The sequence below is a fragment of the Penicillium canariense genome (assembly GCF_028826845.1).
Source record: "Penicillium canariense strain IBT 26290 chromosome Unknown utg000008l_segment0_segment0, whole genome shotgun sequence".
In the NCBI taxonomy this organism is placed as follows: domain Eukaryota; kingdom Fungi; phylum Ascomycota; class Eurotiomycetes; order Eurotiales; family Aspergillaceae; genus Penicillium; species Penicillium canariense.
Window position 1 is genome coordinate 1,449,253 of NW_026622735.1, and position 14,808 is coordinate 1,464,060.

Below are 14,808 nucleotides of genomic sequence, written 5' to 3' on the forward strand. Positions count from 1 at the left end.
TATTCTTTAGGCGATGAAATCTTGCGCTACCACCATCCCCTCCCTCCTGAGCTTTCTACTTCCAGGGGCTGGTGCCGCCAGGGGCTCGCCAGGGGCTCGCCAATTGGCCTCGCAAGGCCAGTTGAATAGTCCATCTTCGCACCATTCTCAGCAAGATATACGGCTAATGCAGCCCAAGCGTAGCTTTCCGGGGTGTTCTCAGTGGGCTGTCGAGGGTTTGCTGTAAACAAAATGTCAGTATGATGGTTATAGTATACTGTGCAACTACAAAGCAAACCGAGAGAGGCGAGAGAGGGGCGATTAACTATGGCATCAGACCGACGTGACTTACTCTTTTGGGCAGTGAGAATAGCATCCATTGTGGTGTCTACGTTATAGAAAGTTAGCTTTTGCCTGAAAGATAAGTCATAATCTGCTCTTACAGGCTTCCCTACGAACTTGTCCGTATCCCCTGGCCAATTAGGATTCGGTTGACCCTTGATCTTTGGTTTGATTCAAGCCAGGGGGCCCCATGCATTGATATCGGGGGTGTCTATTCATCGTCAGCTCGTATCATCTCCAATAAGGGGTGTATTCATACTCGCTGGACCTTGACTGGCATGAACCAGCTCATGTACAATGCTTAAGCTCCTGGGCTCAAGTTTCTGAAGTGCATGTCCAATATCGCTGCTCGTGTCATCAATTGATTCCAGAGTGTCTGGCTTCTTGAAAAACCCAGCAGGGCAAAGGGTCAGGGAAAGTGATTCCTTTCCAGTCGACAATGGCGTGACCACTGCGATGTTACCCGCATCTGCACAGTATGTGGGAGGATTGGTGTTATATGGAGGGCCGAAGTAGTATCCCTTCTCATCGTCCGACCAGAATGCAACCCACTTCGAGGTAGATGATGATTAGCAGACAATTTGAGTATCGATATCACCGGAACGGTCGGAGCAATATGAAGGAAGCCATACCTGTTCTGTATTTAGAAGAGAGCCCGGTTAGTTGAAATCTTTCATAGAGCTCAAAGCCTCTATCAAGGACAGACAACATACTTTTGAGCTGTGGCACTGTCTTGCCGTAGGCATCGTCATCCGAGACCTTGCCCCCCTTGACATTTCCCTTGGAATCGTACACTAAATCATAGTATGAGGCAACAGACTAGTCACAAATGCTACCTTGACGGTCTGCATACCTGCTGTTGTCTGTTCAAGCCAATCGCTGTTGCAATAAAGCCAAATTTTCTGTCCGCTCTTGCCTTGAGCATAGGCATCCAAGGCCACGAACCAATCTGTAAAGAAAGGGTATTAGTTAAAGCTCACAGAAAACCCTCTATTCAGATCCTATGCTCTGTTCATTTACCCACCCTGAACGTGTTTGAGCAAATTCGCATCATCGGTAGTGGCAGTTCCATCTTGTTTAGAATTCGGGGTGATTCCAAAGAATGTTTTGGCAAGTTTTGAACCTGTACGTCCGTGTTATATTTCCCAAACGCGTCGGAAGCAGTTTTAATAACGTTCTGTGCCTCTTCAAATAGGCGTCCAAGTTTGCATTTACTTGACCTGTCCTGTAGTTATCGCATCCTCCGTTCGTGGTCCCAGTCTTGACTTTGAATACATCATCAAGAGCTTTGCCAACCACCAGGTTGGATAAGCTGAGGAACCCTAACCACAAAAAGTAAGTAAGGCGCATGACTTAAGACCAATCCCCGGGGGCTCTAGAAAGAAAACAATAGAATGACAATATATAGGTATGAGAACAGGAAGGGCAAATTTGCAGGTAGAAGGTGGGTTACCAGCAAGATGTTCTATATATCCCGGAGAGATAAAAAGACGAATTGTATACGAGGGTGATATAGTCCTCTCTCTTCTTGAGAGGACGCTTACAAAGTTAAGAGCCCTGTAAGAGCGATAAATTATTTGGTAGGTAAGCGCAACAGAGATGATGGTAAGAAAAAGATAAATGACCCTGAAGCAATGCAACCTGGGGGCCATGTTTGGCGCAGAAAGTTAAAACGTAGGTAAAATGGGGCTGTATCACTTTCAGCTCCGAATAATCTGGTGCCAAAGTGGGTAAGCCGGGATTCAAGACGGGACCCTGCATAAGGACTAAATTCTTGAATAATGGTCTTTTCTATGCAACTGTAGGCCCCCGTGTTGCGGCGATACCTACGTAAACGGGCCTCATCTGTTTATTCTAATTAGGTGCTTCCTCTAGTTATATATCTCCTAGGTAATCTCTGTATTACCTAACTATAGGTCTTCCGCTCTCTATTAGTCCCTTATATATATTATGTGTTATATAGCCCTTCTTTTTAAAGAGGCTCGCCCCGAGACTCTAGGATATTATTATCGTTATAATTACCTATAAATTTATCGGCTTCTGATATAGCAAACTAGGTCTAAAGGTTCTTCGGAGGTCGACCTCATGTGGATGACAGTCTTGCGGAGCAGAGTGGGCTTCTTGGAGAGAGTAGTGGAACCCATCCCGAGAGAACTGGATGATGACATGCAACAATTGAAGATCGGCCTGACATGCAGGACGTGGACACCCCATTCCTGATTGTGAGGAGCTTCAGGTGATGGCATCAACAACTGCAGATACATTTTGTGAGGATACTCTTACTTTAAGCAAGAAATTTGGGAAATATAGTCTTGCTAAGGCCGATGGCTTACAGTAGTAGGGTCGTACCTTTTGAAAGGGAGTAATCCCAGGGATCTGCAACTAGTCAGCAACTTCTTCAAGCGCGTGAGGTGGTGACATTCTTGAGACACTTCTTCGCAATGAGTCTCCCTTCTCTCTCAGAATCCAACTTTAGGAACTATAGATCAGCCTATCTTTTCGATCTTCTCCCCACGTATGCGAGTGTGTATACTGAACAGGCACAACTAGCCTTGGGAATCTCTATGCAGTTCAGGGCAAGCTGCAAGAGGCCGAGATGATGTATCAGCGAGCAAGGTGCGAGTGGACCCTTTCCAGAAGATCTCTCACAAGAACGTGGTCAACTTGAGAGAGGTCTTCTTGGCGGAGGATGCAGCCTTTTTTGTCTATGACGAATGGGATGTCCCGTTGGAAGATATCTGGCGGCGCTCTGTCACCTTTCGGCTCGGAGAAGTGGGGATTGCTTGCATCTGCAAGGGTGTATGTCACGAGCCCCGCTACTCCTAAGACAGGCGTTTACAGGTATAGATTCTCGAAGGTCTGAAATACGTCCATGATGTTCTTGACCTCTATCACGGTGCATTGAATCTCGACAATATCTTCATTACGGACAACGGCGACGTGAAGCTAGGTTGGTCCCTCTCAACTACGTATCTCTTGCTTTGGCTGATATTAGCAGCGCATATTGGCGACAGTATGACCTTGGAACCTAATCCGCAAGGAAAAACCGAGGATATTCAAGCACTTGGCCATATTGTGCACATACTCTTGGGACCGGAACATGAAGGCGGTATGCGAGGTGTCTTAGGGTATCTAGCCTATGATTTTACCAAGATACCGCCAAATACAACTGCGGAGGACCTTCTCCAGGTATGATATATGACCAACAGTGTTCTCGAAAGTTCGTACTAACCGTTCTGAATGCAGCATCCATTTCTTCGGTTCGGCCCTGGTGCATGGTGTTTACAATCATTTAAAATTATGTTCTCAATTTGATGCCAGGAAGCATTACGTGGAAGGCAAATCAGTTGGTAAAATGTGCTCTGCAAAACCCTGCCATTTGCTAAACCCAAAACAGCTAACCAAGCTAAATCACTTCTACACTCTGTCACAAGGAAATAATGGGGCTGACAAGAAAACGAGAAGGCCCCTCCTGGTTCCACTTTAGTCTCTGATCACATCGACCAGTCTGCCTGACCACTTTAACCGTGAAGCCCTAGGGCTTCATACCTATACTCCCAGGCAGACATTCACTCCCGGGCGAAATTTGGATCATGTGATTGACGGCTACTGCGTTTCAGTTGAGCGTGATCATTTTATGCCACATCTGTCAATGCCACGGGTGGGCAGGCCATGATGTTTTACATAACCGTGCTGTCGAGCCTTGCACTCAATTGGTACGATTCACTGGGCCAAGCTAAACTAAGTCTTTGCTCAGGATGCTTTTCCATGCCCTCCTAATCCTGTCTTCCATTCAGTTTCTGTACGTTATTTTGATTGTGATAGGGTAGGACATCTGTAGCAGAAGATGATCCTCTGAATATCACCCGGAAAGAATACGTCTGACGAACCTGATCCGCACCGATGGGTGAGGACAGTTGGGCTCCCGACTGAGGGCTTGGAATTTCTTAATAATGCCCTGAATTCATTCAGGGATGAAAACCACAAAAGGGATTAATTTCATATTTGAATCCCTGCTAGCGAATAGAACACGCCTCATCTACGAGATAGCCATTCCGATTTAGGTTGATTTACGTGACCATACGTTACTGCCGGACATTTCGGGATCATAGGAACGCAAACTGCAAGAATCAAGTTGATGTCCAAGTTCCCTTGATAGGTAGGAGATAATGAGCGACAGAGGAAGATATGAGACGGTATAATCCACTCCGAAAATGAGAGCGCTCTATAGGCTGAAACGGAAGCGGGGGTCGTCATCACCCATATGGACGGCGTTCTGAAGAGGAAAGCTGAGAGCAACAAACTCCACACCATGGAACACCTTGCAGATGTTGCTAGTGTGGTTAAATTACTAACTCATTATAAAGAGGGTCGAATACTTTGCACCGGCACTGTACATAGAGGTTTCGCTCTTGTTCACCTCGCGATCACTCGCGTCCACCTTGCTCCCAGTGATCACTCGTGATCACCACCCATAAGCCTCCTCAAAATACTCAATGCGAGAACCAGCGTTCATCGCCCTATGCACCGCCGCCCTTGCATCATCAGCCATATTTGCCGGCCCACAAGCGAAAACGCACACCCTCTCACTCGCAGAAGCACCCCTCGCCGCTTCCGCTATTAAAGACTCGACGTCCGGACGTCCAGTGTGCACCGTGATGGCTGAGCTAGTCGACTCAACAAGTGAAGCAGATTCCTTGCTGCCGGTATAAGGTGAGAGAGGGCAAGTGCAGAAGAATTTCGCTTCGAAATCCTCTCTCCCCATCGCCGGCGCAAGTTCACGGCCACAGATATTTTGGAAAACTGCTCTGTGGCTGGAGGCCCAGACAAGGCTTATTCTGGTTATTCTCGTCAAGTCTTTGCTGCCATTTTGCGTGCGGGAGATGTGATCCAAAATATACGGCACCGCACCCGAAATACCAGTCCCGCCAACGACCATAATAACGGTATCGAAGGTATACAAGGGTGCAGAGTGGCCGTAAGGACCTTCGAACAGGAAGGTTGATGTGCAGACGCCGTTGGACTTCTTGCAGCTGTCGCGGACGCGGCGGGTCCAGCCGTCACAGGGGCGGATCAAGAAGGTGAGGGTGAGTCTGGGCTGCGTGGGAGTGGGGAGGTTGCTGGGGTTGGAAGAGGGGGATTCCAAGGGAGTCGATGATGTTGATGCGATATGGATAGAGAATTCTTTTTCTCCAGTGCCCTTGCTCGGTACTAACTCAGCTGGCCCTTTGCGTGGAGCAATGGAAGATTCGTACTTCCAAGCGGCAAGGCTGAAAGGGTGGTTTTCGTAGCCTCGCCATGAAAACGGCTGGTACAAGAAGAAGAACTGTCCTGGAGCTAGGTTAACAAGAGGTGATACAGGCCGGACTTCAAGCCTGATGATATCGAAGTCCTCGTGATATGTGGCCACAGCTGTCGTGCACTTGAGCATTTGTTTGCTGAATCGCATGCGGAGGTTGCAGCAGACGAGTCGAAGCAGGCGGAGAAAGCGGTCGAAGCACCAGATTGCGACGAGTGCCCAGAGGGGGGGGGTCGTATGTGCCGTAAAATTTGGATGTGTGCCTAAATCAGCATGATTAGCGAAGGGCATCAGGAGTGGTGATTAGAAACGTACACGAAAACCCCGGCGACAACGACGACCGATAAGAGGATGTGCATCTGCAGGAAGACCTCGTAGAATCTTCTCCTGAGCCAGGACCAAGAGGTAAGGAGGCAGAGGGCACTCATTGCGACGGTTGCCTGGGTAGCCTATCAGCTCTCGCGCGGTCAAGATGGCGCGCAAGGTAACTCACCGGGAAACCAAGGACGAACCAAGCTTCCTTTAATGAATTCCTATAGGTCCCGACTATATACAGTTAGGAAGATGGGTAGAGGGTACTAGCGCTCTAATTACTTACCGTAATAGGCATATACAACTGTGTAAGCAACGGAGTGGACAATAGCCAGAAGTGTGCCGATTCTTGCAACATGACGATGAAAAATGTTGAAAGTCTGGAAGTTCCAACCTGTTGCCCATAGGAATATATTGTTCCGTCCGGCAAACATCCAGAGGACAGGCAATGTAGCATATGAAAGGATACCGGTTCGGTCAGAGACGTATTGCCAGGCCTGCCAGCTAACGTTACTCTGCCTGGTATGTTGTGAGCACTGCCCTTTTAGGAATCGGAGATAGCTTACATAAGCGATTCGGAGAACACATCCATACCCACAACATTGAGAGCAACGACAAGAGCCCAAAAAGACCCGACAGCCAAGGACTCCATCCTGGTTGGAATAGTGCACCCAAAAAGCAAGCGCCGACGGTAGCTGCCTATGGCGGAAGGCACGATGAAGTTGGTCTGTACCCAGTGATGTATTGCGGCAAATTTTAAGGTTGGCCCTAATTTGGATGGTGTACCCCATTGCTCGATGTCGCTTCGAGTTTGAGTCATCTTGTAGATGCTACGGCTATTCAGGAGGTTATAGAGCATTCCGATACCCAATATGCCGGCCCAGAAGCCATACACCCCAAGGCAATATGTTAGGCTTCGGGATTTGCCGCCGTACCAAGCGTCCTAGTTGTGTTTAATAATTGGCTTCATGGAGACAATAAGAATATGATACTCACAACACTCCTGTAAGAAAGCCTAAAGTACGAGGATGAGATAAGGACAGGCACCGTTAGCGTATCGTTCGCGGATATATCGCCGCTATTAATTACTTTCAAGCTAGAGATGTAATTGTCCGTAAGCTTCTTAGCAATTGTGGTGAGATCTGGCAGCTTATAGTCGCTTTTTGCGCAAATTTGACGAATGTACTCAAAGCCAGCCTCGACCTCTGACGAGCTGCAGTAGACGAGTCCACCAGCGTAGACTGAAGTGAGTGCTAGTGTGCCTTGACATACTGCCCCCAGATTTGCCCGAGTCAGTGAGTAACTGCCATTCGAGCTAGAAGATGACCCATTGTGGGGAGAAGAGGATTCGCTGCTTGGGAAAGGCAGAGAAGATATAGGAAGGTAAACAGAGAACAGGCATTGTTGATTCTTTGGCATGTCCGCGGACCAAACCGTAGTACCCCAGATGGCAATTGCCAACATGGAAGGAAAGAACACCCTCATGACGGTCAAATGAGAGAGAGAAAGTGACGGTGCTGAGTCGGGAAGGCAATGGCTCAGATGGAAGAGAGCTTCATCTTATACTTACATGCTTGCCTGGCCGTCCCGTGACTGGCTCGAATACCCCCGGGGGAACATGCTATGGAGAAGCTAGTACGGGGTAAAGATCGCTGGGGCATCGTTGCACTGTAACGTGGAGACACGGCATCTCTCCCCTTCTTTCTCCTCAAAGACTTCCGAGTACGGAGATAACAAGCTCGACTGTGGAAAATGAGGGGCTCCCGCTGCAGGTCCTTCTTCTCCGCAAAACGACAAAGGATTAAATCAAGGCCTCTTTTGCCCCAGACCCTGCATTTCACGGCATGCAAGAAAACCTTACAGTTAGGATCCTCCGGTTCTTTGTCGCCGTGGCGTTTCAAAAATCCTATCATAGCATTTGGTTTGTGAGAATATCCAATAGGGACGTAGTAATGACCGCTAAGTTGGAGCCAGCTTGGTAGCTCACAATAGGGCCTTTGCCCCGAACCAGTGCATCTGAGGATCAACCTACCGTGTACTCGGCGAACATTTTTTGAACTGCCGATTTCCGGCTTTATGGTTTGCCGATTCTCGGATATTGAAATTATGTATGATTTCCTTGAAGCCAGCAGCTGCCTATAGTAGTTGTAAATTAAAATCTTGGTTGGCCCACCGGGTAAGTTGCCACTCAGCCTCGGATCATATCCACTACGGCAGGAAACCTACAATCATGCCATTTGTTCCCCGCGCTTTGATCCTACGGCTGCATTGTTCCACGTAGCAATTGTCAATGCCACGGTAAATAGGAATATCAAACGAGGACATAGAGGATACTCGGGGGTATAGCGTCAACTTGCTGCCATATTGCGGTCCGTTCTTCGGCCAATGGTATATGAAGGAGGTTTATCATCCACAGTGATCCAGAACTAAGAACCCAACCCTTAACAGCAGATCACATGGAATAGAGTCTTTCCATCACAACACGCTGGATATTACCCTCTTAACAGAACTCTAGGTGAGATGCAAGACGACCCATTTGCTTGGCAGATAGCAGAACTGAGTTCCAAGCTTCCCCAACAATTTGAAGATATGGGCCAGGGCGCAAGTGTGGTACGTGTGGTAGTGTGGTTACTTAGTTTTTCTGGCTTCTCCTGCTCTTTATTCCGCCACTAGAGGAGGAAATACCTACACCCTTTTCTGACCATATTTTTCTTCGCAACGTATAATATTAGTTCCCAGCCGAAAATGAGTAGGGAAGTTCTGGAATTCAATTTAGATACTTGCAGACTTGTAAGCCTGATTTCAGCTTGACACTTACTAGCGGTCCTTGAGAGATTATTCCCCTGGTATAAACCGGACATTGCCCTGGCGGACTTTGGCTCTCGATTAGACCCCGCCAGAGCGCATTCAAAATTCTTCCCCGTCGGGTGACTGAAAGTACCAAAACCTACGGCTTCTCCCGACCCCTTCTATTTTCACGCATCTTCTAGATTCCCAGACCCGACGCTCGTAGGCGTATTGTTGTTTTCGGTCGAGAACGGAGCGCTTGGGCTGTTCCCCCGCGCGGTCCTAGCGTTACCGTGCCACGCCATTGCGTCTCGGTAGGGGAAAACCGGGGAACTTTAGGCGATGATCACCCTGATTTTACACCAAAACTAGCTCTACATCAAACGCGAGGCCCGGGGCCCCAGTGAAGCGTTAGCTTCGACGGGAAGTCAATCCTTAGACGTAACTTACGTTTAATAGCAAATCACTACCCACTTCAAGAACAGCTCTGGAGTGAGGGCTGTCCGCAATCATTCCCAACATCCGTAAGAATAAGATTGCAGAAGTTTGCCGGCATTTCCTCCTCTCCGATCTAAATTGACTAGCTGATATCGGGGCTACTGATAGTCGAGTCTCTTCCGGGATATTGTCGTTTTGGAAGGTAAAATGCCTCTACGCAACAGAGGCTTTGCCGGTCATATCCAATACGGAAGTGGGAGTAACAGCTAAGGGGGAAACAGTACGTGAAGTTATCGTGCGCATGGGAGCGAATGAATTCAAAGGCGGCACGGCACGTACCCCACACAAAGACTGAATTCATCTAGATAGCAGACCCACCCACTATACATGGTTGCCGACTGTTCCGGTAGGAAGAGCCTTAAGCGAGATGAGAACTTAGAGGGAAAAGTTCTTAACTAGGTCTTTTGCGGGACAAGAACGTCGTTAGAGATAGACTTCGAAACTGGACCACTTCCCGTATATCAGCTTGTATTAGAATCCATTATGCAGTCCGACTTTTTCCGAAATGCGGCGCATTTCCCCTTATTTCAGGTTCAATCCTAGATACCCTAGATCTACTTAAATGTCAAGCTATACCGAAGTGGTCACAGAACTACATAGCACAATCAGAAAGCGGTTTAAATGAATATAGCACTCTATAATTTCATTATAAACCTCGTCGTGCTTGCTCTTAGTGTTCCTCTTCTCGCCTAGATACCTACAACGCCTACGTATAGCTACGAGACTAGTAATATTAGTAGCCCCGTCACCGCTAATATAAGTATCTGGACGCTTAATGTTACTAGCTCTCGCACGAGTAATTCAAAGATCGGCGGCTACACTAACAAATGGGATTTATGCGACCTGCTGCGTTACCAGCCGCAATAGTAAGTAAACGGGACGCTCCGTATCTAGGGTAGTAACTATCTCAAGGATAGCCCACTTAGTGGCTATTAGGCTACGGCGTTCAAGAAGTTCTAGCCGGGCATCTAGATCGAATATAATCTACCTACTACCGGTACCGGCGCTCGTAGCTAAGGTCGCTAATCTAGCAGTCGACCGCCCGGCTACGCTAATAGACTATTTAACCTACGAACAGGCCTTCTATAACGACCCAGTCGAAATCATAGCTGCGACTAGCTCCTATAATATCTATAGCTGGTCACCGGCCTTCGTTATTATTGTTCCTAAGTCTAACCCGCTAAACCAGATTAGCATATAACAGCTCGACGGCGTGTTCGGGGCCGCGTAATAGCGGCTATAACCGTAGTACCTGGCTCACCGATTATCCCTACAAACGTGGCCTAGAGGAAAATACTCGCACTTAGGGATAGCTCGGCCTAACGGGCGCGTAGTTAAACAAGCCGATCTATCCTTACGGCTAGAGCCCGCCCGCTAACATCCAGGACGTATTCCAGAACCTCGTTATGCGCGGCAGCGACCAGTAGGTCGAAGGCTTTCGTGCCTTTGCCAACTATGCAACGATAAATCGTACGATCGCCTCCTAGAGCAGTCAGGTGCTGGCGGCAGCGGAAAGCGATCCGCTGTCGATCTACGTTACATCGCCCCTCGCGCTTAGGGCCAACCTTAAGGAACTTACAATCTAAGGCTTCGATGGCGGTCCTTTTGTCAACCGCACCCTCGAGACGGTAAGGGACCGGAGCTACCCGCTCATCAACGAGATCTTTTTCTATGCCAACAAGGAACCGGGTAAGGCCATAGATCCGAAGGTTTATGAATTCCTCCGCTTCATCCTGAGCCAGGAAGGCCAAGAGGAGGTACAACATGAAGGTCGGTACACGCCGCTCACCGCGTCCGTCGTGAAGACGATGCGGGCGAGGCTCGAGCCCGGTTCGAGTTGAGTGCCACCTGGATTCAGCTATGCTGCAGGGATATCCAATGACTAAGCTGGACATTCAGGTTGACCTAAGTATTTGACAAGCTGATTAACAGAACGGTCTAGCTCGCTCACCCTGTGGCTCATAATGTGATGAAATTACAAAATGAAGTTATAATATAGTGCATAGAGCATAGTCAAGGTAGAAGTTCGAAGTTTATTACTTGATCCGGAATCCCGTTCCCCTATTCCTTTCTTTTGGCCCTAATACCGTGTATAGCAAGATGGAACTTCACGAAGATATGGCTATATTTAGTCTGGCCAAAGTATAACTCGACTTTGGCGTTTATGTGGCTGGCTGCTGTGTGAATCCCACGTGGGATTTCTACCTACTGTCCGCCCCTTTATTATCAGCCGCACGAGACAGGGGAATATTTGTTTGGGGTCTGAATGCAACAAGTAGCGCTACTGGCTGAGCGACATGCATGTCTCAAATTAATAGAAATCTTTCCGTCTTACTTTACAAATTATATCTTGGCAGGGCCTAGTCTGCCTCGGTGGCCCCAGCGCCGCACCATTCCTCCGATCACCTCAGAACCTTTGAAGAGAGACAAATGCTATCCTACGGGCGCAAATATATGAAATAAACATGTCCCCACGGCAAATGAAATTTGGTGTTTCATGCTCTGCATTACCATCTCTTTAGCACTTCTACACCTTTCTTGAGTTTAGGTGGCCAAGCCCATAGAAAGGTCTGGATTTTAAATCTTCCCCGCCATGTACTTAAAATCTTCTTTTATCGTTATTTTATCAACGGCCTTGACTGCCTTGTCCCAGCAGCCCGCAGAACGCCCAGTAGCAAGAGCTATAAACCCCACTTCCTCGGGACAAATTGGTATTTGGCACCCTTTCACCATGAGATTGCTTTTGTTCGCACACTAACCCATGAACTTAATCAGGCGTCAATCCGATCAGTCAATAGTAAGTAGCACTTCACTTCAACCGGGTAGAAACATGTGCTAATAGGTTGGCAGCACCGAAACTGCAAAATGGATTGGTGTTGACACGGTCAGTGTCGATGTCTACACCACTCTCGGGGCGACAACGACGGTAACTGCATCATTTGCCATCGTTACAGCCACAGCAGCCTCAGGGAATATAAATGCTGGTGATGTCAGGTTTATCACATCTCCACAAGGCAATGACAAGTTAAATGCTCTCTTCGAGGAAGTGGCAGCTGCATGTGCAAATACGCACGTCAAGCGGTCCGGTAGTTGCGAGCTATCACAATTATCGCGCCCCGGGGCTGGAGGCGTCGTGCTGGAATTTGACATTTATTTTGATATCAACATTCCAATGTTTACCGCGGGAGATGTGGCTGTGGCATTGCAAAGTGTACCGGCAGCCGTAGCAGTGGCTTTCATTGCCTACGTGATCGGAGATGGAAAGGTGCCCGATTCGGTCAAGATTCCGGCGACGGACACGGTTAAGACAACGAAAACAACGACGACATCCACAACTGAAACCGGTGACCTTGCTCCTTATGTGACGACGAACTACCCAGAAGTAGTCCCCACTGAAACCTTGGACTCGGACGCCTTGGATTCATTTATGCAAAACTTCCTGTTGTCCTTCTTTCCAACCTCAACGAATCCAGGAGCTATGCCGACACTGACAAAAGCCACAACAATAACTCCTGGAACTATCAGCATATCGACTCCTGCTGGTAGCTCTTGTGCAAAAACCATAACCACAGAGCTCTGTACCATTCCGTGGGAGCCTTGCGCCACATCTGTAGGTGTCGTGCGAGCTTGATTGTATTGGATATCTATTTCAAAAGCTAACTCGTGAGAATACAGTTGTCATGTGAAAGCTGGGTAGCGACTTCTACAGCCCCCACTGGGCCAAGTGACCTGCTTTCCGGAAAGCCGAAGGCCATTCGATAAGTATGGTGCCGTTCGGCCGGATCGGTACGAAGCAGCCGTCGACAAGGCATGTGCAGCTTTCGCAAGTAAAGGTAAACTCGACGCCAACGAGGGCAGGGGCTCTTATGTGTACCAAGCAAAGGATGGGAGTGTGCCATATTGGTTCAATATTGGTGTCGGCAATGGCTACCAAACGTGCGAAAACGAAAGCCTTGACGATCCAGTTGGCGATGGCTCGCATAAATGCAGCACTATCCTCAAGAACGACATTTTTCTTGCTTGTAAGCCAGCGTGTAATTTCATTAATTACAGAGGGAGGATAACTTGTACTAATAATTCCGCATCTAGGCAACAATGGTGGCCGTGGAGGTTTCCTAGAAGTAGGGTGTCTGACCTACGCATTTGATGTTTGCAGCGGAAACGGCGATATTCCTCTAGAAGGTGCGTGCTTTACAATTGGTATGGGTGCGCCCTGGGTGGTCACTTAACTACCCAGTGACTGCTTTCTTACCCCCTTTGTTTGTACCTACCATCTATATCTACGTTGGGATTGCGTGTTATGAGAGCTTCTTTTCCAAGATACGTCTCTGCCCGGATACCTCGCATGTGGGCGATTATACGATCAGTAGAGTTCAAGGAAATGGTACAGGGAGCCGTCGAAATGGGACATGACTGCGTAGACTAAGAATGTTGCTTATAGTGCATCTTGGTCTAGCTGTTATTTTACCTAATTTGGCGCAACAGCAGCTGCTGGAACCCGCGGTCAAAGAGGGTGAAAAGTAATCCGCATGCTCAGTGCTAGTGCTGTTCGATGAGCTCATCCACAGCTTTGATTGGGTTCTTCTTTTTTTTTATCTTTTTTTTTTTTTAAATGGCCCACTGACTGCTGCGATTCATCCAAGTCCTGAATGCGCTAAACTACATTGGGCTACGAGGCAGGTTGCAACTTCCGCAGAATTGTAATCGTAACGAGAGTAACCAGTCGATGAGTCATCGATATTATACCGTAACTAGTTAACTAACTACAGTAGTTCATGCCTCTTAAATAATGTATAATAACGTGGTAGCTCTGGCGACCTAGTATAATCGCTAGCAGGCTTTCCTTTGAGGACTCGAGCGATGTTGCTTGTAGTTTTCAGTACCATAGATTATCCTTTAACGGATTAAATACCTATCAAGTTGTAGGACAGGACCAGAACTGGATTTTCATCGCCTGGCCTCTCTCTAGCCAGCCTTCTAGTGAATTGCGACCGCCGGATTCTCGTGGTAGGAGATCCTTGGCACACGTATCCTGCTAAGTTTGTCGAACAGAAATTTGCTACTGACAGCAAGACCAAGACTCGGCAGCAGAGGCCGCCCTAGATTTTTCGATTGGGAAGCTATCATTAACTGCCCCGCCAGACAGCCCTCCCTAACCACCCGAGAGCAAAATCTAAACGCATAATCAAGTTTTCTTGCCGCAAAATAGGTACAGTCTCGAACGAACCAGAAGCTTCTTGGATCTAGGCTGTTCGCTGGACTTCAAGCATTGGCATTGGTTGTCTAGTAGGCGTCATGATTACATCCATGTTAGAAATTGCCCCCATCAAGAGAGATATGTTTGGTATAATGGCGTACGGGTTGGCGGGTTGTGCTTTTAACAGTTGCATAAGTACCCAAAACACTAGCGGAAATGGCACAAGTAAGTCGATGGTTTGACATCACACAGTACGGTGTAGAGCTCTCGAAAACAGCTACTCACGCCACAGGAATCAAGAGGGGAGTCGACGCTGCCCAGTTAGACGGCGCGATGATGATGATGATAACTCTATTAACCTAATGCAGCCCAGCTAGTGCGCAGAAATTAGACG

At 48.0% G+C, this 14,808-nt stretch overlaps 4 protein-coding genes across 4 annotated transcripts; 2 read left to right on the plus strand and 2 right to left on the minus strand.

Moving 5' to 3' along the window:
- Positions 1–26: 26 nt before the first annotated feature.
- N7482_010468 (uncharacterized protein) lies at positions 27–1,393 on the minus strand (the record flags this gene model as incomplete). The annotated part of the gene is made up of 7 exons (XM_056692592.1): positions 27–220; positions 332–367; positions 581–872; positions 954–958; positions 1,035–1,115; positions 1,175–1,270; positions 1,342–1,393. 7 exons carry the CDS (start codon positions 1,391–1,393, stop codon positions 27–29), a joined length of 756 nt encoding a protein of 251 aa, XP_056538549.1.
- A 1,369-nt stretch (positions 1,394–2,762) lies between these two features.
- On the plus strand, positions 2,763–3,516 carry N7482_010469 (uncharacterized protein; the record flags this gene model as incomplete). The annotated part of the gene is made up of 4 exons (XM_056692593.1): positions 2,763–2,836; positions 2,892–3,120; positions 3,169–3,271; positions 3,320–3,516. 4 exons carry the CDS (start codon positions 2,763–2,765, stop codon positions 3,514–3,516), a joined length of 603 nt encoding a protein of 200 aa, XP_056538550.1.
- Positions 3,517–4,786: 1,270 nt separating this feature from the next.
- Positions 4,787–7,417, minus strand: N7482_010470 (ferric reductase family protein; the record flags this gene model as incomplete). Its single annotated transcript, XM_056692594.1, has 7 exons — positions 4,787–5,733; positions 5,789–5,883; positions 5,936–6,060; positions 6,114–6,166; positions 6,219–6,451; positions 6,499–6,875; positions 6,929–7,417. 7 exons carry the CDS (start codon positions 7,415–7,417, stop codon positions 4,787–4,789), a joined length of 2,319 nt encoding a protein of 772 aa, XP_056538551.1.
- A 4,561-nt stretch (positions 7,418–11,978) lies between these two features.
- On the plus strand, positions 11,979–13,446 carry N7482_010471 (glycoside hydrolase family 55 protein; the record flags this gene model as incomplete). Its single annotated transcript, XM_056692595.1, has 4 exons — positions 11,979–12,014; positions 12,060–12,827; positions 12,927–13,239; positions 13,307–13,446. 4 exons carry the CDS (start codon positions 11,979–11,981, stop codon positions 13,444–13,446), a joined length of 1,257 nt encoding a protein of 418 aa, XP_056538552.1.
- Positions 13,447–14,808: the final 1,362 nt, after the last annotated feature.